The sequence below is a fragment of the Pholcus phalangioides genome, unplaced genomic scaffold (genome assembly GCF_987345545.1).
Source record: "Pholcus phalangioides strain wild (caught in Gottingen) unplaced genomic scaffold, Ppha-v1.0 ptg000014l_1, whole genome shotgun sequence".
NCBI classification, from domain to species: Eukaryota; Metazoa; Arthropoda; class Arachnida; order Araneae; family Pholcidae; genus Pholcus; species Pholcus phalangioides.
Genome location: NW_028301607.1, coordinates 25,957,192 through 25,980,282, shown reverse-complemented (window position 1 = coordinate 25,980,282; position 23,091 = coordinate 25,957,192). Strand labels below are relative to the sequence as shown.

Below are 23,091 nucleotides of genomic sequence, written 5' to 3'. Positions count from 1 at the left end.
ACGTTATTATAACTCTTATTGGAAGAAAAATTTAAAAAAAAAAAAAAAGTTCAGTGATCGGCTGGTTGCTGACCACTGCCATATACACACGGTAGCTAATTATAATTAGACTGAGGACAAAAATTTAAAGTAGAATCCGAATTTCTATGTTACTATGGTATTTAGGGGGATTTGGACCGCGAGCCCCACTCCGAAAATACAACGGAACCAACTAACAAACCATTACGGTTGGTCTTTACATTTGCATAACTTCTCCTGATTACATGCAGCATATCGAAAAGGAAAAAAAGGGCCAACGTCCTTCACAAAGGAAGTATTAATCAATGAATGCTTTGTGCTAAAGGTTAAGGACGGAGAAAGGGAAATTGGCAAGTAATCAATATATATATATACATATAAGGAGGAAGAGGAAAAAATCAATAATTGATGACAAACTGCGAATGGAACATCCGGAGAAAGAAATCACCCTAACATTTGCCATGATTCAAGAGAAGAGGAAAAAAGCACGGGGGAAGATCACTTTACATACAATGGTTATAAATCTTTCCCTTTCATTTTTCGCCGGAAAATTCTAATAACCTGACCTATCATATGTCGAATAATGCGACATTGGATCACATCACTGTATATATATATATTCGATTTTTTCTCTCAAAATATTGGGGGACAGACCATGCAGGATATGAAGTTGGCAATCCGCCTTCAATACAATAAAATCTGATACAGTAGACTCGATAATCCGGCAGTGTGCTTGTCTGGCCCGTCCAGTAATCCAGCGTTGTAGGCCGGTTTTCTTCTATAATACAAAGTGAGCAAAAAGTCTGTAGAAACTTTAAAAATGAATAAAAACCGGAAAAATAACCGAAATAAAAACGGTTTGCAGGGTTAGCATCGCTAGATCACGGAGTTTTTTAAGACAGGGAAAAAAACAGCCGATAGTCGGTGCTGGTACGAGCGACTGCGGTGGAAATACGCAAACGAGACGGTTAAGAACTTGCGCGCCTAATCCACAATTATTTCACCGTTGTAAACCGTATATGTGGACTTGCTGCACTCTGCCGTTGCTGGATTTGTGACTCGCCTGCAATGTATAATCCCGTGGTGGTGGTCATATGGAACACATACTGCTGTAATAAACGATTTGGAGGCATTCTGTTCGTTATTTGCGTATGTTTTCTTTGACTTGTGCACGTCAGCGCCACCTATCGGCTATTTTTTCCCTGTCTTGGACAAATTCCCGTGACCTAGCCATGCTAACCGTGCAAACCATTTTTATTTCGGTTATTTTTCCGGTTTTTATGAATTTTTAACGTTTCTACAGACTTTTTGTCCACCCTGTAGAAGAGAAAAACATGCCACTGCATGTTTGTGCGCATAAGTTTATATTATTTAAATGGGTTTTTTTTTCAATTAAGTTCCAGTAATACGGCGATTTCGATACTCCGGCACATCCTGGTCTGGTGTGTCGGATTAGTGAGAATCTAGCATAGTCTATACATAATCTAGTTTCTCAAACTTTGTTTGATCTCCCCCTTCAGAGAAAATTTCTCTCATCGCCCCGCAATTCAAGCAAACCCATAAGATCCTACGTTATACCCGTAGCTTCTATTGCACCTCCTGAACCTTCCCACTTTGGGAAACACTGGTCTAGTCTACTGTACTTATACTGAAGAGTAAACGCCGAAATGACGATCTAGACGGGATTATTTCTATGCGGACTTGACATCAATCACATCAGTGCTTTGATGGGGTCCCCCACTGGTGCCAGAGACCTTAAATGACAACGACGAAGTAACGGAAAAATGAAAAGCTATTTCATACTCTCCAAGGAACAGCATCGTTATCTAGATGGATTAAAGCCCTTTGAGACTCAACAACTTTCAGCAACTCAGACACATCTATATACATGTAGACTTAGAAGAAATCCACAGCTACATAAACAAAACCCATTACACAGATACAATAAATGTCCATATCACAAGCAAAACTGATACAACATTCCCAACACGCCAAAAAACTAGAGAAACTGGCGTTGCAGGATGAAAGTCCGCCTAAGTTTAAGGGCCGGAAAAAGCCCCATATGGGGGGGGGGGCGTAGCTGGGACATTTACTTCAGAGCAAAATGTTACATCTTTTTATTTTTATGCCAATGGCATTCTCTGGACTATATTTTATTCTTATGCCACCGTCCTCTTCACATCCAGGAGTTTATCGTTTTCATTTTTCTTATGTTTATTTCACTGTAAATTTATAGTGCACAGAAATTTCACAAATGAAATCGATCTTTGAATCCCAGAGCGAGCTACACTATCCCCACCTGTACAAGGTTTTGACGAAGTATCTGGGAAGAAATAGCCTTATCAGCTTTTTTGGGGGATGGTTCTAAGGGCAATTCAACTGGATTATAAAACCACATTTTTTACTACAACATTTTCACTTGAATGCTTATTTCTTCACATTTATATTTTTGTCTTTCTTTAGCTCTTTAAACGAACTGTTATGGCTTCCATTTCATTTGTTTTTCACTCGTGCCCCTCCTCCCATAGATCCCACGGTCCCAGGTTGAGAACCACTCCAGCAGAGTGTAGATACGGTACACAAAAAAACCGACGAAATCGGTCGGACTTTGAGATTAGCATATTTTCCCCAAAGCTTTCATTCACTATCCCACTGGCATATTCAGCAGAATAACAAGAGAAATACAAACCTTATTCAGATGTTCACGTATAATGAATACTGCTATCTCAAACGTCACCACGGTCCATACGAATTAGGAAAAAAAGGACCACCACAGTCACGTAGAAACATTTCTTTCCAGAGGAAGTCCCTCACAGGAAAAAAAGGACGGCTTCAAGATCAAAAAATCGTTTTTTCATCTCATTCCTCTTCACAGTAATGGCTGTTGGAATTTCCCGCTTATGATCAGACACTTATTGTACGCATGCACGCACACACAAAAAAAAAAAGTGTCTCACCCAGCCCTCCACTTGCTTCCAATTTTTTCAATGCTCAAGTTTAATTGACGGGAAAAAACAGTTTTTTTTCCTTCCAAAGCCGCTACCAGACAAGCAAAATGTGTAAAAAAAGAACAAAAGTCCTTCAGGGAGAACAGAATAGGAAAGAAAATAGAAGAACATAAACAAATGCTTTTTCCTCCCATAAAAATAAGCAACATTGTATCTTTTAGTGAACTGGATCTGTTTAACTAGTTCTCTCATGGAGTGAGAAAGACAAGGAGGAGGATGTGAAAAAATTTGAATAAAAAGATTCACGTTATGGCAACACGGGAAAAAAAAAGAGAAGGGGAAAAAAATTGAAATGAAGTGGTTAAGCAACAATTTTTTTCCTTTTTCATTTTTATGTGAGATTCTCTCGAGCTTGTTCGAAACTGAACTTGCCGACGGGATCAAGGTAAAATATCATTACGTCATTTCCATATACTATCAAACTCCACCTCCTATTGGTAAGGACTTCCTTTTCATCTTTTTATTTCTTCTTGCTTTTCGAATAACTTCCAGATAGGAGTTTCAACATCTGAGAATGGCAGGAAGAAGATTTCGAGAGAGGAGCTTCAATCATTGTATATATAATCCTTTAAAAATTATCCTCACCCCGCCCAACGCTTTAATAACGGTGAGATTATTTTATTTTTCAAAAATCACTAGATTTTCACGCATTACGTAAAACCTAGCGCCAACAACTTCGGAAAAATAATTCTTCGTTGCTAATAGCTTCGAAAGGAGTTAAAATTTTCGTGTTTTAGCCCAATCCAGATAAATATTGTGAAACGCCAAGATGATCATTTGAATTCTTCGATAAATCTGACCCACTTCCACATATTAATATGCGCTGCAGAATTCGCTGATAAGGTTTGAATTGTCATGTGAAACTACTTACTAGTAATTCGTTAATAGTGATAGAGTTCTCGGTGTAATGACAGAGACGCTCGGCACTGAGCGGTCTGGACTGCTTGAGCTTGGATGCCAAGAATAGGCACACTGCTCCTATAAGCTGCAGTTGAGACTTTCGCACACTGACCAGAGACAAGAACCTGTCTAGAATGTTCACTGACAGGGGAAAGACTTGGTCCTCGCACATTTCCTCTTCGCACACCTTGAAAGAAATAAGAACAAATTAATCTCACAAATAACGTTACCGGAAAAACATTCAGCATATAATTTAAAAAAAAAACCCGTTTAGTTGTCTTTTGACGAGAAAATTTGTTTCTTCTTTTGACAAAACTATTGCAGCCTATATCTCTTTAAATCCAGTTATGTCAATTGTCTTACGAATTAGATTCAATGAAATAAATAACCAAAACTGTAGCAAAATATTGGGAGGAAAAAAAATCTGCCCATCCCAGTGTCGTACAAGCCCAAGCTATCGAAGACGCCAAGGCGACAACATGTGTTAAGATTAAACGGGGGGGGGGGGTAAGCCTGTGAAGGACCGTCGCTTCATAATGATCTATCAAACATTATGTGCAGAAACGCTGAAAGACCGACCATACGGTACACCTGCTTCACAAACATAATCCACCCACGTCAAGCATTACGTGCATATGATACATGCGAAAAGAGGAGGGGAAGGCAGAAATCGAAAGGACGACCGAGTAGAAGAGTGCAAAGTTCCCGAAATCTTATCAAACTTAAAAAAGGAAGTCCCTAATCCGACGTGAGTGGAAGATTATATGTATATACAGTATACAAATATGAGGGGAAAAAACCGTGAGAAAGCTTACATTCACACAGTAATAAAAATATGAATGAAAAGTAAGGTTAGAGGAAAAAAAGGAACTGGAAATACTGTGGTAATCTGAGAAAACAACGGTCCCTTAAATTGTTTGGCGGTCATGCTTTGCTTGTTCCGTTTTTATTTTATCCAAAATCCTTGGCAAGCTGCCGACTCAATTCTGTTCGCGTCTACAACTGAAGTTTATTGAACCGTTTCCCGTTACTTTTTTTTCTTTTAATATTATCATTATTCCACGACAGAAAAGTTACAAACCCATTTGTTTTAACTTGTTGAGCGTTGTGTGCAAGTGCGTTTCCCCACATGAAGCGACGAGTGTTGTGGAAACAAAGAAAAGATGGTCTAACTCTTCCCGAGCTGAGGATGAAGATGGATAAACGTTACGAGAACTCTACTACGAAAACGCACAGGTCTACGGCAGCTTTTCTCGAACTTTTTCCATCCGCGGCTCTCCAGAATAGTCTAGAAAAGATTAATTTCAAAGCACGGAAGGGGCACACATTAATACAACTCCTCTCGACGCCCCTGACAGAGGTTGGCAATGCATACTTTAAAAAAAAACCACTGGAAATTTTTCTGGTCTGGTAGACATTTATAGAAAGATCAAAGGCCCTCTCCGGTTAGTGTTATGTTGTTGAGAAGGAAACTATAACAACCTAATATCCATCATAATTTTAAAAACAAAAGAAAAATTAACAAAATGCTCTCAATAATTCTCACCTAAATTAAAATAGGGACTCGTGCAGTGCCCACCTTCCAGGCCAAAAAGGTATTTGTTAAAAATGTGGATCTCCAAACAAAAAAAAAACACCTCTTATTTGCTTTTCTAAACAATATGTTAATTTAATGCTTTTGAAGGTTGGTAACTCAAACCATGATTCTATTTCTTCGATAAACAAAACTACCTGGCAAAATTGTACTACTTTTTAAGGACGTGAGAAAAAAAAAAAAAAAAGAGTGAGTACAGGTACTGTAGTGCGTCAGAATACTTAAGAAATTTAACATTGGTTTTAAAGTGTGTTGAACGCATCGATTTTCCAGGTCGAAAAATCATTTAGGATGAACCAGAACGGTAATTTAAATGCGGGAACTCCCTTCTATTTTTCCTTTTTATACTTTTCACCTCCACGTTTTTGGCATCTACTGTGATAGCATAAGAACAAAGACGCACAGAGATTCTTTGCAATACATATTTTTTCGATCAGTTTTCGACAACTCGAAGAGGCAAGACAAATAACGTGCATAGTCATTTGATCAACGGAAGTAAACGACGTGTGTGCTCTCCCCATAAGAGGCATGTAAAGGTATTTTTTCTATATTTAAATTTTTAAACTAAAACATTTATGCCTTCCCCCCCCCCGTAAGTTTCTGATAGCCGGCATGCCGCAAAATTCGAGGGACATTAGAACATGTATAATATAATCAATTAATGTTAAATATGTCGATTTTCTCATGGGAAACGTTCCAGTCTTATACAAATTTCGACAAAGGCATGAACACACATAAATTACCAAAACACAGTAAAGATCTGTTTAAAAATGATTATTATATCGACAACAATATCACGGCCTCAGATGCGAGAAGTGGTATTGAGAATTTTCCAAAAACTTTGCCCTCTTCCTTGTCCTGCGAAGTGAGATTACGCTTTCCCTTTTTGACAATTATTAAATTTAATGTTGGTTATCAAAAAATCTATTTCTAATTTACATAAATGACCAACCCGACTCCTTAAACTGCCGTATCAGACTCTTCGCTAATGATTGGGATCCCCACACTCAAACCAACATAGACAAATTAGAATCTATCCAAAATAAGTCCACTCGCTTCATTTTTAACTGTTGGACTTCATCTGTCTTCATATCGGAACTCAAGCGCCAACTCAATATCTAACCGCTCTCTTCCCTTAAACTTATTTCTCGCTTAACTTTTCTTTTGAAAATCATCCAGGGTTTTTTTTTATATCGACACTGCCAACATTCTAACAAACCCTCACATTTCTCTGTTAGACTCAATCACTCCCAAAAATTACAGCCCATCTTTGCCTCTTCAGATTGTCACAAATTTAGTTTCTTCCCAAGAACTATTATCGACTGGAACAACCTAACATCAAATATTGTAGATTGTACTACGATTTCTGAATTTTCATATACCCCATCGTCATTTTCACCATACATAATTTCCGCGTCCTGTTGTATAGGCCTTGGCCAAACAATATTGAATAAATAAATAAAATAAAAAACTAGCTAGTCTATTGTTTGAACATCTACACTTCACTTTCACCGGGTGCAGGGCAACGCGGATGGATGCGTACACAGTACACACGCAGATATGAGTATAGCATATATGGAAGCGGTGGATAAGCACTACTAGCAGATGATGACCGGATAGATGTGGTGGGAGAACAGCCTTGGGGCGAAATATAGCGCAAAGTAGCATGACTAATAGGAATTACTGAACAGTTAACTCGTCCCTAGTGGACCCTATGCTATACGATGAAGGTTCGGGAAGGTTGCTCTTGCGTTAAACTCCAGCTCCTATTGGGCTGAAAGCTAAGGCAATTGAGGATGAGGAACTAAATTGATGGGAAGAGAGTTCTTTTGTAACATCATACATTGTTATGCTGATACCCATAAAGACATGTTATTGGACTAGAATCTAAAATAACTAAGGATCGATAAATAGCAAAACACAAAAGAACAGACACTTTCAAAGCACCAATTGTAACTTATCTTAATTTCTTTTCCACCACCACATAAAACTTTTAACACAGCAACAATAACAAGAAATTCAAACTACATGTAGTGTACTTCATTCTTTACATTCCTGGGGGGTTTCATGTTATATTCTTGCCCAAACTAGCAATTAAAAGATCAATGAGCACAGCTTTCTCTCCAACAGATACTACTACTATTGTGCCCACCATTTGATAGCAATAGCACTCAGTGAAGAACTTTCATCATAACAATATTGTGTATTAGCCACATGATAAAGCAATAATTGCAGAAACACTTTCAATAAGCCCTGGTTTAATAAGGTCTTTCACTTTACCAGCCTAGGTACAGTTATTTATAGTACGTAAATCTCTCCTTGTTGGCTCTATCAAACAATCTAAATTTTTATTGAAATCTGTTAGTCAGTCCTCACATAACCTATGAAGTACCTTACATACTCAATTTGCAATACATACATAATTAATTTTGCAGTTTCCAATTTCCCTCATATAAAAACCTGATTTATCTCTAAGCCAGCTGAATCTGTTCTATTTAGGTCAGTTTAGAGAGGTTTCAGAGTACTCAATAATTAGAAATGGGTGCCTAACCTTATAAAATTTCTTTCTTGTGAATGATATTCGGTTGTGGTTTTTTGTTTGACAAGAATATCTTGAGAAGATAGAAAATGAAGCAAAGCAAGGGCGGAATTGTGATAACAAACCATTACAGAGAATGATTGAATCAATGATCAATGGAGAGTTGTTTCTAAAGAATTTATCAATGTGTTTTGACTTTCGTTTCAACAATGTCTTAATGCATTGTCCCACAAACCAGTAGGATTTTTGAGAGTAAAGGAGGGCTTGACAAATGAAGAAAAAATCCATTCACCAATCAAATATTTTAAGAGCCAAGCATATTTCTTTTGCCCGAGCCAGTAATCAAACAGAAAATTTTAGGCACCAATACAATTTTTTAAGTTACTCTGGTGAACTGGCACCTGGAATTTGCTGAACAAAAGTGCAGTATGACCTTGTTATAGCATCTTATCACTTTTAACTTTACCCGGCATATGACATCACTTTTTATAGGTTCCTACCAGCATAATTAGTGAATTGGAGGATTAGTCTTTATTAAGCCACCTTGCTTATGAAATAATTTTTCTTAGGTACCCAGGGGTGTTGTTATACAGAGTTCTGACTGTATGTGAATAGGTAGCTAGGTTAGGGCTTCAGAACATTACTTTGCCTGAGTTGCCCTGCATGCTGTTTAGATGGCTCTGGTTTCAATTTACAACAAAGAACATTTAAAGCCAGACTAAGTATGATTGGCCTGTGCAGGAAGTTTTGCATTTTCAGGTTTCACCAGGATGAATGCAGGATGTTTTCGATTTTGACTAATCAAAGGTTGCTGCCTAATTTAATATGTCTCATGCACAAAAATTACTATACCTCCACATAAATACATGAATATACATACAGAGCATCTGATTGATTGCATCACAATATAGTTTTGATATTTCTATTTAATGCAAGTCCATAAAATTCTACCTAGTTTCCCTAGATATTGATGTTGAAAAATGTAAAAAATAATTTTCCCCTTTATCTCATTGTAACATACATCATATATGAATAAAAATACCAATGTAAGAATATCAGATTTGTTAAAAAATGTATTAAAACACAATAGAACTTTGATTACCCAAGCCTCACTTAAAGGGTTTCCTGACCTCATTTCCTTAAAGTTGATTTTTTCCTTAGGGGAATGAGAAAATAACAGCGGAAGTCCAAAATTCTCCAACCAATGAAAGATGAAAATAAAAATAATGATGGTGATAGCAGACTTCAAGCAATGAGTGAGTGCATAGGCAAAAAGTACATCCCAAGCAATATCATCTTTGATGGATTTTTTAAAAGCTATTGTGTACTTTTCTCAAAATAAAAAACATTGAGTGTCCCCCTCCTCACTTACTCACTTAACCAACCCATAAAATCCTATATTATATCTGTCGCTTCTAAGTCCCCCCCCCCCCCGGTCGTCACGAGGTACAATATACTAATTTTCCCAAGGCACCATCAACTCAAAATTGGACCCTGGTTGCTCAGATGGAAGGAACAACAACACTCGTCCACTGTTTCGAAATTAAGTTTCTTATAGAGTTGAGAAACAGAGGATGAGACCATATTGTCTCCATTTCAATATACATTTGATTATAATTAGTATGTATCACATAAATCGAGAAAATGTAGGCACCAACCAAATATTTAATGACGCAAGCATATTTCTTTCCTCTCAACTAGCAATCACACATAGAAAACTTCAGACATCAATACCAAATTTATAGTTGTCATGGAGACCTGGCATTTCCCAAGCCCTGAAAAAGACAATACTGGACCTAGTCTAGTTTTAAAATGTTATGGGCCCCGGGCAGATTGATTTTTCTGAAACCCCAAACTGACTAGAAGTGATTGCTCACTAAGTTGCACGATTAATCTCAAAAATGTTTGCAAGACCTCATTACCATGAGGCCCCTCTGCAACTTAGGCCATACCCAGATGAGCCCATGAATTAAGACGGCACTGACTAGACTTTTGGATTGATGCAAAGGCATATACAGGCACACTCGGCTAATTCAAACTTGGTTAATTCAAATTTTGGGATAATTTTAAAATTGGGAATTCCCCTTAAGTTTCTTATTTATTATGTGTGTGATGTTGGAATTACTAGTTTAATTCAATTTTTTTTTCCCTGATGTTTTGGATAATTTGAAGTTTAATAAGATATGTCATTTACAAAATGTCTTTTTTCAGAATTCCTAGTCAACTTTTATAGTCAACCCTTTATTTATTCTATGGTTTATAGATCTTTTTCCAGAATATAACATGTAGCCAACATTTAAACACTAAAAAACTACAGTACAAAAAAATCTGAACTTTTTTTTTGGGTTCTAAAAAAGCACTGGCTTTGGTCTTCCCACTGTATCTGGTGTTTTATCAAATCTTGAATGACTTCATTAGCACCTGCCAATCACAGATGCAAATGCTACTACTCAAGAATACGTTTGTGTGAGTGCGTCTGTGGCAGGGTATGAAAAAATATTAATTTCTCAAGATTTAATTTAAGAATAAAAAAAATCAAATTTTGTTTATTTAAATCAGATTTTTTAAAATTTAAATTGGATTTTTGATTTAAATTAATGGCCATCTAATTACAACAAATCTTGTTAATCATTATGAATGCATTTTTTTCATATCACCTACCTATTTTTTTTTTCATCTAATCTCTCTCAAATTTAATTCAGCATTAATTAATAAATTGCAAATGAACTACAAGCAAAAAATATGAAAAATCTGTTTCTGTAACATGAAAGGTTGTTGAGTCTAAATTAACTTCATGGGTTACAGAAAATTGCTTTATTCATGCTTCTTGCTTCTTCATTTTTACAGAAAATTGCTTTTATTCATGAGAGCTCTCCCCTCTTAAAAGTGAATGCCTGGATTCAATTCACTCCATGTACAACCAAGTGTCATTCAGCATCAACTAAGTGAAAAACATTCTATTGATAAGATTGTTTCTTGCGCAATTGATGAGTGCATTTATTATGTGTTTCTGACTTGCATGATGTTGCTTAATAATTTAAACATTTGTATTCTTCTACACACAGATTTAATGTTTTGGTAAAAAACGAGCAAACTCTAGACTTTTCACTTTTCTTATTAAAATCTCAAGTCCAACGATATTTATGTTGGTATAGAGATGTAAAATTCTCGAGAATATTCTCATCGAGGAGAATATTCTCTGCTAGGACTACTATTATAAATAACTTCAGAATATTATAAGTTCTTGATGAGAATATTCTCCTGTTATTTATAATATAGTTACATATAATATCCTTGAGAATATTCTTCAGTTCCCGAAATCTTTCCAGAGAGTATTATCAAGAATATATGTAATAACATGTATTATAATCTTGATAAATAACTTGAGAATAATAATTATTTTTGTATAATAATTATTATTTTTGATAAGAATATTCTCTAGTAATTTATAATAGTAGTTCTTTGAGAGAATATTCTCTGTCCCTGTCTCTCTTCCTGTTAAGAAAATGAGTATATTGAAGTTTGTAGACCACAATATTGAAGTTTGAAAGCCACAAAATTAAACCAACTGGGCTGAATCACTTTTAAAGAAATGTGAGTGATACAGAATTTATAAGTGTCTGTGCATTGAAAAAACAACAGTTCTGTATCTTCTTAGAATGAAGGAGATTATATAAGAATAGCTTCCTTTATCAATCAACTTTGATTTAATTTCTTTTGTTGCGAACTTATTTCTGAAAATTTATCTAATTTTAAAATAATTTTTTTAAGGTTTTAATCTAAAGGTTTCTAAAAAATCTTCACAACCAAACTTTTAAAACCTCTCATCATGACCTGGAGTATAACCTGGAATATTCTGAGAATATTCTCGAACTAAAAGTTGTCATTCAGGATTATTACACCAAAAATTGTTTTGTTGTAAATGTTTCAGGCTATGAAAACTGATTTATATTTCACAATATAAACAAAATTAGTAAAAAAATTTAAATTATTTAAAAGAAAAATGAATATTCTCGATTATTCTCCAATTTTTACATCCAGGAGAATATTCTCACCTCGCATCTCTATGTTGGTATAACTTTTATAATTATTTTAAATCAGCAATTAGAGTATAGAATTAAAAAAAAAGGCTTTATACAAAAAATAATTTTTTTTATCAGAGGGAACCCTAGTGCCCGTCATCATACAGTGGCAAATACTTGTTGCAGTTATATCTAAGTTTAGCTCTCTGTATTTTTCCAAATTTTTTTTCATGCACAAAATCTAGAAGTGATTTAAATTGGCATACCCTGGTCTGTGGTAATTTTCTCCCGAGATAGAATTTTTAAAAGCTGGAGTGCTAAAATTCCAGTGACTTTTCTGGTAGAATGTGTTGAAGATTCATATATCTTCAGTATTATTTGTTTATTTTTGAATATCAATGCAACATTTTCACCATGTCCAAAGGAAGTTCATACACTTGCTCAACTCTAAAAAAAATTGTGGTCAATTTACGGATGTGGGCATTGGTGAAAAAGTAGAGAATAAAATCATATTGGATTTCCTCATGAAGATACTTGCAGAAACTATGGGCATGTAAGAAAAAATACTATTAAAGCTTGAAAATCATATTTTAGTTCTCTAAATCAACTTGCAGACTTTGTGCAATGTTTAAGAGCAGCCAAAAGAAAATTACTAATTAATGAATGAAATAATTTGCATGATCGCTTATGTTTTATACAAACACTAGTTGCAACAAAAAGAAAATTAACATTATAAGTGACAGCATTAAATACATTTTTCATAATTATAGAATTTAAATTTTTATGAAAGTATAGTCATCTTATATTTATGAATTGGATAATTCAAACTTTTTTGTTGCCCTCTTGAGCTTTGAATTAACTAAGTTCAACTGTATACAGGGAAAAAAAAAGAAAGAAATCCTCCTACCGACCCACTAACAAAAGGTCTCAAACATTTTCATCCATATAAGATATTCTGTTACGCTTATGTTACGCTACATTTCAAAACCCACATAGGGACAAAAATGTTCCCAACACCATCAGATAGCCGAAGAACACTAGCATTTTAGCCTACAAATTATAGAATTACAATGCTACTCAAAAAAGATGTCATAATTGTTGGAGCAATATGAACTACTTTATTTAATGATCAAAAATTGTCATACAATGAAGAAAACAAAGAAACTATATCCTGCATACAGTTATATAATTATCTATAGCAAAGCTTTAAAAATCATCGGTATGAGAATTTATGAACACAATCAGGCAAACTGCAGTTGATCAACACGATTCATAACTATTGAATTTGAAATTGTACTTCACTACATTGGGACAGGGTAACTGCTACTTTATTTCTGTTTTATTAGGCAATAAAGCATTCTTTATTTATATATCATTGTGGGCAAAAAACTGTTTCCTCTAATATAAAATTGTAATAAATCTCAACTTCAAAAAAGAAATTCTCCTCTAGACCTCTCACAAAAGTAAAACCTCTCAAACATTCTCATCTACCTAAGATATTCTGCTACGTTACACTTATATATGTAGGAAAAAATTTTCTCAATTTATTTACTTTTCACATCAGTGGCGTTGGAAGTGTTATGCACCTGTGGGTTCTCAGCCTGAGCTCTATATGATAGATTTCAATTTCTAAATGAATTGTGAGGGGGATTAAAGTCGGGCCCCTTGAATTAGAAAAAAATATTGAGCCCCTTGAATTAGAAAAAAAAAATATTGAACCCCTTGAATTAGAAAAAAATATTGAGCCCCTTGAATTAGAAAAAAGTGTGAAGTTTAGGTTTTTTGGGGTCCTTTCAAAATCAGGCCCCAGGAGCGTGCCCAGTGCACCTGCTGTTATATCCGCTTCTGGTGGTATGGAATACTGTGGGTACTCGAGCAGCCATTGCACCCCCCAGCGCAGATGCCAGTTTCACATAGCATGACAAAATTAATAAATAAGGCATACATAAATATGAAACTTCTGACTATTGACAAACACTGATCTATTCAATCCTGATGAGCGGCATAATTACACTTTCATGAAAAAAAATACTTTACTTACAAATAGCCTACACCCAAGTAGCTACCCACTTTATAACGCTGAAATATTACACCAGAATTTGACAAATCGAGAAAAAGGTTAGGCAACAGCCAAATATCCCAGAAGCAAAAAATACTTTTTTCTGTGAAAAATAGCCTAAATAATTTTCTTCGCGCTTTCCTGAGCCTTGGTGGCCCACTTCCATGTTCGTGGAAATGCTTATATTCTTAATGCTTAAATTCTGAAAATTTTGTGTCATTTTCAGACACTAATTTAATCATCACAAATTTATAGGAGCTAACACCAATTTTTTAGTCGCCATGGCAATCAGGCACCTTGGATTTGTCAAGCCCTGTATTAATCTAACTTCCTTTTACTGACAGAAATGTTTTATTCTCAAATTTCACACAGACAGCGGAGGAGTGAAATATTGTACCTCACACTTTTCATCCTTTGATTAAAAATTTTTGATAATAAATAGGCTTGAGGATTGAGAAACCCCATGTTATAATTAGGTTCATTAGTTATGAAAGCAGATCAAAAGTTACGTGTGATTACTTTGAAATAACAGTTGATTTTTATGGAGTTAAGGAATTGAGTATGCATTACAAAACTTGAATGTGATCTTCGAAAATTTTAAAAAAACATTTCCAGAATAAGCACCTACATTATAACACTGGACAAATATCCACATCCAGTCAACAAATAAAAAAAAGTCAACTGCAAGGATATTGTGTTGGCCATATTCCCTAAACTTACTTTTATGAAAACAATGAAATTCTGACTATCAATCATGTCATAATTGAAATATCAAAGTATGGTCAGTCACATTAATTTATTTTTAAAAAAAATTGCCAAATTAAATTATCCATCTATGAAGCATTACTTGGTTTTATTTGATAGTTGATTATAAATTTGAGCATTGTTGTACATCAACTGTAACTGATAATTATATTCTGTACGGGATTTTTCATTCAGCAACCTACCTCACAAGGCATTTCAATTTGCACTTGAACGTCTATTTCTCAAACAACCCATCGTCAATGAAATACAGCATACATTATACAGCATGCTTTATTGCCAATTAAGGCGATAAACTAAGATATGAATTAGAAACCCTTTTCCCTTTCTTGGGGATACCAGCAAGCCAACGTCCAACAGAGTAATGAAATCCTTCACCAATAAGAAAAAAAAAAAAATGAAAGTGTGAAGTTCTATATATATAACTAGTGAAATTTATTTTCTTCATAACCTGTATACGATTCAAATTTGGAAAATCAAATGCAAAAACTATACATTAAGCATATAGAATTCTAGAGTACCGGTTCTTGACCATCCCTGGGGTGCAAGGCGAACTGAAGAAAATCCTGATGGAGTTATTGTTTCATTGAATACTGTATTTAGTGCAAGAATGCGAGTTGTGCAGCCTGGTAAAAATGGTTAAGAACCACTATTCTAGAGGTATCAAATTGCACAGTGAGATATAGTGTGAATGACGTATAATTACCTCGAGCATCCAGTCAGCAACGATGCGTCTCATGTAAGGCTTCAATTCAGTCTGTAGGCAATTAAAATAGCAAGTATTAATTGTATACCTCTCCTCTGTTATAAGCAAGTTTTCAAAAACTCTGAAATCGTCTAGAAGTACTGGATCATCATAACTCCTACTGACAGTTTCAGATTCACAACAATAAAGATCCATAACTTTCGGATGGAAATTTAAACAACGGCACAAATAGTAATGGGTATAAAATTTAAAAAAAAATTGTAAAATAGTAAAAACAGTCTCTGGGTTCAAAGAATGGTAACCATCTCTGTTTAGTAAACACTGCGAGTTGTTGCACTGGATGAATGATGATGACACAAGTTGAACAGCAATTTTTTTTTTAATTGTAAACGATGTCTTTCGAAATTTGGGCACTTTTATTTTAAACCGGGCACATAAATACACAACGAGGGCGACTTATTCAGGGAAGGGGATTCCTTCTCTTTTCCTTTTAGTGGTCAATGAATGAGAGTTCTTGAGACCAATGACGCGCGCGACCTTCCCCGGCGAGGCCCAAAAAGCGACTGATCGAAGCCAGGGAAAAAGTTTCACGATCGCAAAACGCATACGAGGACATTTTTTTTTTCGCTCACCAGGAGCAGGAAGAAAAGAAAAAAATCTTCGGTCATATACGAGAAAATGTTAGGAGATGAGAGGATTCGAAAGATAACGTATCGCAACTTTACGATTTTCCTCCCATTTCAATGATAAACGCTACTTTTCTTTGTTCCAACTTCTACGACTTTTACTCAGATGGGGAAAAGAAAACAGCTGATTGAAAATGTGCTTATGTTAAAGAAAGCTTCTCCCCTCATAGGTGGAGATAGACTTGAATGTCTGGGGGGCACGATGATGGGGAGCGGGTGAGGGAGGGGGGGGGCAATGCCCCGCCATATCTCCGTCCATGCCCCCCTTTCAATGCGGCTGAGGACACGTTAAACGAATTAAAACGGTTTAAACGAATCTCATAATTGTTTTTATGAAGCAAAACAGGAAAACTGCCCTTTCATAAATCTAAAAACGAATTTATTCAAAACAACCTCCCCCCCCACCCCCTTCTGTTGCCATTAAAATGGTCGTCATTTAAGGAAGGGAGCCGGTATGCGAGAAATTTCTTCCATGACGCGTTGGGGTCTTCCTTTCAGACAAAGGATTAGCACTGAGAAACTGAACGTTGGTGAAAAGTAAATACTTTACTGTAGTTTTTTTTCATTTTCTTTGAAATCCAGGCATTGTGGACTCAAAATCGAAATGACCAATGTCTTATTTCAGTGGTAATAAACCCCAAATCCTAGGAAGGGCTAGTCCAAGACTTTTGGACGGCTGTCGGGCCAATACTTTTAAAGGGCTCTGCTTATTTCGATTCACTGGTAAATTTACAGTGTAACAAAATACAGTGTATCAGATCGATTCTCCCGAGTCCTGTCAGTCCCCCCCCCCCCATGGGGAACGGGGGCTCACTCCAATGGTTGACAAACTTTTGTGGTTCACGGCGCCCTTAGTAAGTGTATCAGAAGTTTTCTTGAACACAAGTAGGGTTTCTGCACCGGGATCCCGCACATAAAATTTCCCGGGAATCTGAACTCATTTCCCGAGATCCCGGAAGAAGAATGAGGTTGAACCAGATCATATTTCTGAATTAGGCACATCTAATTCAGTGATATGATCTAAGAAATTTTATCACTAGAAGCACGTATAGCTGTTATCAGCGGCTTTGCTCGCGTGGATTTGGTAATCTGAAAATTGCTTGGCGATGTTTCTTCCAATAACATTTGAATTCCTCATGACCCCCTTGTTGCATTTCCGGAAATCCCGTCTTGGCAAGTCTCTATATTATAAAATATAATACTGACCGAATTTAATATTTATAGCTTTCATATAACTTAGCCTATATAACTTTTGAATGCCCCCATGTCCCCCTTACAGTATGAATTTTGAAAAATCCATCGTTATTGAGTAGTTTACAAAATAAACTACTGACCAAATTTCATATTTATAGCTTCGGTGATTTCGGCTCGGCGATGATTTTCCCACATAACCTTTGAGCGGCGCCCCCCCCCCTGACCACTTTAGATGCAGAATTTCGAGAAAAAAATAAAATCCTCTTAGTGAGTCTTCACGTCATGAAAAATAAAACTACTGACCAAATTTCATAAACATTGCTTGGGGTGATTTCTCTGTGTAAAACCTTTGAACAACCTTAGGGGTCGAATTCCGAAAAACCCTTTCTTAGTGGGTCTTTACTTTATGAAATGAAACTACTGTCCGAATAGAAAATAAATTACCTTTGGGTTAGATAAAACAATCGAATGAACGACGTTATTTGAACCCAAAATTGCAAAAAGAACCACAGCTATACTCGTTTCGGAACTATAGGAAGTTCCTTCATCAGTAGCAAAAACAAAACATAAGAAAAATAAAGAAAAAAAATTCTTTTATTTTTCTTATGTTGTTTTGTTTTTGCTACTGATGAAGGAACTTCCTATAGTTCCGAAACGCGTATAGCCGTGGTTCTTTTTGCAATTATTGAGTTCAAATAACGTCGTTCATTCAATTGTCTCACTTACCAAATTTCATATTCATAACTTCAGTGGACTTGGTGATGATGAATCAGTCAGTGAATCAGGACATGTCATAAATACAGTATGCACACATGTTATATACACTAGTCTCGTTCATTCGAGACCTTCGCTTATCCGACATTCTGTATTATCCAATGTCCCTCTGCAAAAAAATAAATAAAATAACGCATCAATCGACACCAAGAATTGCGAGCGTGAGCGCAATCAATTTTTTGTTGCTTCGGAACTACCGCAGCTAATTAGTTACCCGACTGTACATTGGTGCGCTCGTCTACACTATGACTGTATCTGCCATTTGCATGTGTCTGTCGAGATTGAAGGACAAGACATGATTGAAAATTGAAACGCATCAATGTAAAGGATGTTACTTATTGGGTTTCAAGGGACTGGGCTGACTTAAGAGCTCCAACAATTGGCAAATCATGGAAAAAGCTGCTAGGCGATGATAAAAGTATGGAAACGGGAAGCACAGATGAAAAAAACCGAGAAACTATTCTGCTTTTAGTGCAACATATCCCTGGATGTGAGGATGCATCTTTGCCAGAAATCAAAAGTTTGATGAAGGAGGATGATGATCAGTATGAAATAACTGATCAAATAATTGTCGCTCTTGTGAATTGCGATGGCAACGAAATTGAAGATCAAGATCACGCACCAACTATTGAGCCTATCGGAATTTCATATAACGACAGAGTTGAGGCTCTAGTACTAAACCAGACATGCAACTCGTTCATATTCCTCTGCGAAACTTCTAACGAATTGGCACATGTTGGAATGTGCGTGTACGTGTTGTGAACGTGAAGCTTGTTTCTGCGTAGTGCTTGTAATATATATCATCTGCCACCTATTTTTCGAACTATGAGTGTAGTGTAATGATTGAAGATTTTGCCGTTGTAGGCCTGTTGCTCTCTGTGGCAAGACTTTTTTTAACGGGGAGATCGGCTCGCATTCGCGCCTCGAAGTTGGGAACCACAAAAAACCAACTTCAGCAGACCACCACTTAGTTGAGGCTCTACTGCAACTAAATACATTGAGCAACAAGAAGCAGCTAAAGGAATTAACGTAATGATGCTGCAAAGATTGCGAGGCTTGGCAGCGAAAAAACGGCACTCTTCAGAAAAGCAGAATACGATCAAAAAAATCCTTTAAATCATCACAGAACTGACCTTTTTAAGCACTGTATTTAACTTCAGAATATTTCTGTAACTGAATAAAGTTAATAAGTCATTTTTTTTCTGTTGTTTTGTTGTAAAACATGATTACAGGGGTGGAAAATAAAAATTTGGTTTTTGTAGCAGGAAAAATTATTTTCGTAGAAGTAAAAATGTTGTTTTGTAGCACTTTAAAATTTCGGCAGTAAACAAAATATACACAGTTTTATATACGTATATGCAGTAGCACACACATACATAGGATTACATTTTACTTCAAGGAACAGTGTTATTTCAGCTCAGAAGAAGGGGGTGTCTCCCACTCCCAGGGTACAAATTACATAGAGACTTCATCTAGAAGAAATAATTTTATATTTTTAAATCATAAAAAATTTTTGAGAGACTTCTTGATATATTTATACATTCTCAACAATATTAACAAATGAGAGCCTTTTAACATAGACATTTTAACACACATGGTGTTTCAGATTTCAAAAATAATTTTAAAATGAGTGTTTTTAGATTTAGCTTGTAGACTTGGTAATCCCTAATTAAAAAAAAAATCACTAAAGGAAAAAAGGCTTGAAACACTCATTAGAAAAGCAATTATTTTTCTTGTTTTTGCAGCTGATGCAAGTCTAGTAGTGCTTTTGTTCTCTTCAGTTTCAAGCATTTTTGAACGTTTGATCTCACTTCTTTTACCAGAATTTACCCATTTCATATTTAAAATGTATTTCTTTGAGTTTGCTCTATGATTATATTACCTTAATTTGATTCAACATACTTTGAGATAACTTCTTTTGCTGGGTCATTCTTAAAATATTTATTAGAAATTCTCAGAAATTTAATAGTGATTAAAAAAAAAACTAGACTTAAATTATTTTTATTTAAACTACAGAAATAAAAACTATAAAATAATGATTAAACTATTAGAAATTTAATAGAATGATATATTCTATTTTCACAAAAAATTCAATCCGAGTACATTTGTTTTCACTCTTTATTTTTAACTGATTTGTGATTGCTCCGTGTATTTTATTTTCCAGCATCTTTGACAGATTTCCAGTTTCTCATTTTACTTCCAAATTTAAGGGGAAGAAAAAAAACACCCCTCCCAACAGCAAACTCTAGATCCGCCCCTGATCTCTCACCATATTATTCATGGCATATACAAATACAACGCCACAACAGGCAAAATGCCCAACGAGGTGGCTGATAAAAAGATGCCCATAAAAATGTGGATGTCATATATTTAAAAGAAAAACAGCAACCCAATTAAAAATGCAATTAACACAAATTATAAACAATATATACACATGATAAAATATTATACAATGCCCATAAAGAATACTTATGGTTGTCCTATTCTAAGAATGGATAGCTTCTCGATTTACCCCAACATGTTTATCATATGTCTTTTTAAATGTGTCAATTGTGTTACAATTTACTACCTCCGGGGGTAAGCTATTCCATTTATTAACAACCCTATTAGAGAAAAATTCCCTGCGACACCATAACCTTGCATTGTCCCTCACCAATCGAAACTGGTGTCCCCTTGTAAAAGCAATCGATTGGCGGTGTACTAAAAGTTCATGGTCCATCCTATCCATCCCATTGAAAATTTTGAACACTTCGATCATATCTCCTCGATACCTGCGTTCATCCAATGTAAACATATTCAAAAAATGAAGTTTCTCTTCATAACTCAAGCCCTGTGTGCCAATAAGGACACGCGTACTTCTTCTCTGCACCCCTTCAATCAATTCTATGTCCCTCTGTAGGTATGGTCTCCAAAACCTTACAGCATACTCCATTCCAGGACGAACTAATCCTCGAAAAAGCGGAAGAATGACTTTAGGAGAACGCGAAGAGACCTTTTTGAAAATGAGACCAAGCATTCTATTCGATTTTTTGACCACCGCTGAACAATGTTCAGAAAACCTAAGTCGCTCGTCAATGAGAATTCCCAAATCGGTGACCCTAGTTGCATCCTTGATAGTGACACCACTCAACTCATAAGAGAACCATGGGTTGTTCGAACCAAAATGAGCGACCATGCACTTATCAACGCTAAACGTCATGCTCCATTCATTTGCCCATGCTGCAATCCTGTTTAAGTTGGTCTGGAGCAACTCCCTATCGCTTTCATTCCCGATTACCCCCATTAGCTTCACATCATCTGCGAATTTGCTAGTAATCCCATCGATACCCTGATCGAGTTTATCGATAAAAAGTGAAAAAAGTATGGGGCCAAGGATACTTCCTTGAGGAACTCCACTTGTGACGTCTGTCCAACCAGAGAATTCCCCGTTCACCATAACCCGTTGCGACCTATCTCTTAACCACGATTCTATCCAATTCAGTAAGTTGCCCCCAATTCCAATCTCGTGTAAACGCTTCAAGAGTTTGCCATGTTGGACCCGATCGAATGCCTTCTGGAAATCAAGGTAAACAAATCTGCGAGTTTTCCCCAGATAATTTTACTCATGCGGCTTATATGCCAGAGGCACCAAAATGATATCTTGCACAGGTGAGAATTTTGTCTCAAGCCTTCCCTGCTCCTTCACATGATTGCACAGGGGCTATTATATATTTTTTTTAATAAAGGGACCCATGAAAAATTGTGACTTGGGTGTCCATAGAAAATAACGACATAGGCAAACCACGTTCCCAGATGTGGAAGCCCCTAGCTATAGGCATAACTGCTCTATCTAAAACTACTGTAGCCTGAGTGAGATGACCGTTAAAAAAAAAGGATAGGTTTAGAGCAATTTATTTCATAGGTTTGTCAGATCATCTCGTATTTTATGTTACAGCCCAATGTTTCTTATAGTATTCAGATCTTGGAAGGGGTGATCACCGTCCTCTGGAACTGCGTGTTTTGGAATCGGCTATAAACTGTAGATCCCAATACAATTAGCCTTGGTATGCAGAATATGATAATGATGAGACAAAAATGGTCACTGTAGCTGCGAGGGATGCTAGCTTGTTACAATCATTTTCATTATCAGTGTCTACCACATACCCAAAGAAAAGTGAATTTTTGTTGACCTCTGCTTGTCTGCCTAAATAAGCTTTGCTGGAATCTTACATCAAATACCTTTCAAACCCACCATGAAAATGGTCTAGACAAAGTAATTTTAATTAATGCGCAGCTGGAAACCATTTTCCATTGAACACTGGGTATGCTGGTGAATGGTGTGAAAGGAAATGACATATCAAGAAAAAGAATAGTAGAAAGGTAGAAAGCTTGGAAGTAAAACAAGAGACTGAAAATCTGTTAAAGATGACGGAAAATAAAATACATGGAGCAATCACAAATCAGTTAAAAATAGGGATTTTTTGTGAAAATAAATCGAAGGCGTCGACTTTGCTTTTTTGAAAAAATAGCTGGAAACAGCGATTGAAGGGTTTTTGTTTTTTGTTGTTGTTGTTCTGTGGATAAGCGGTAATTCGCTTAGTTTGACCCCATTTCATACGCTGTCGGAAGCTTAGGCGCCAAATCCTGGGAGGGAGGGCGGGGGGCTCAAGCTAATTCCATTTCTGGCCCCCAAGAAATAAAATTGCGAGGAGGACAAATGGCGTCAAAAACTCAGCTTCTATTGTGATGGAACTTCAAAGTTTCCTAAGGGAAAATTTTGTTTGTGGTGCAAGATGGCGCAGAATTGAAGAATTTCGGCATTTTTGTAGCAGTATGTAGCAAATGAGGGG

The 23,091-nt window shown here is 36.0% G+C and overlaps 1 protein-coding gene across 2 annotated transcripts in view; it reads right to left on the bottom strand.

The window, feature by feature from the left end:
• LOC149078363 (G1/S-specific cyclin-D2-like) overlaps positions 1-23,091 on the bottom strand; it is a 129,348-nt gene that overhangs the window by 40,184 nt on the left and 66,073 nt on the right. Inside the window, exons 3-4 of one of the 2 annotated variants that reach the window (XM_089242017.1) lie at positions 15,609-15,659; positions 3,898-4,113 (exon numbers count right to left, since the gene is read on the bottom strand). In XM_089242017.1, the coding sequence (XP_089098143.1) occupies positions 3,898-4,113; positions 15,609-15,659 (267 nt within the window). Of the gene's footprint in view, positions 1-3,897; positions 4,114-15,608; positions 16,178-23,091 lie in introns of those variants that run through there. The other variant, XM_089242016.1, reaches the window with a different exon arrangement.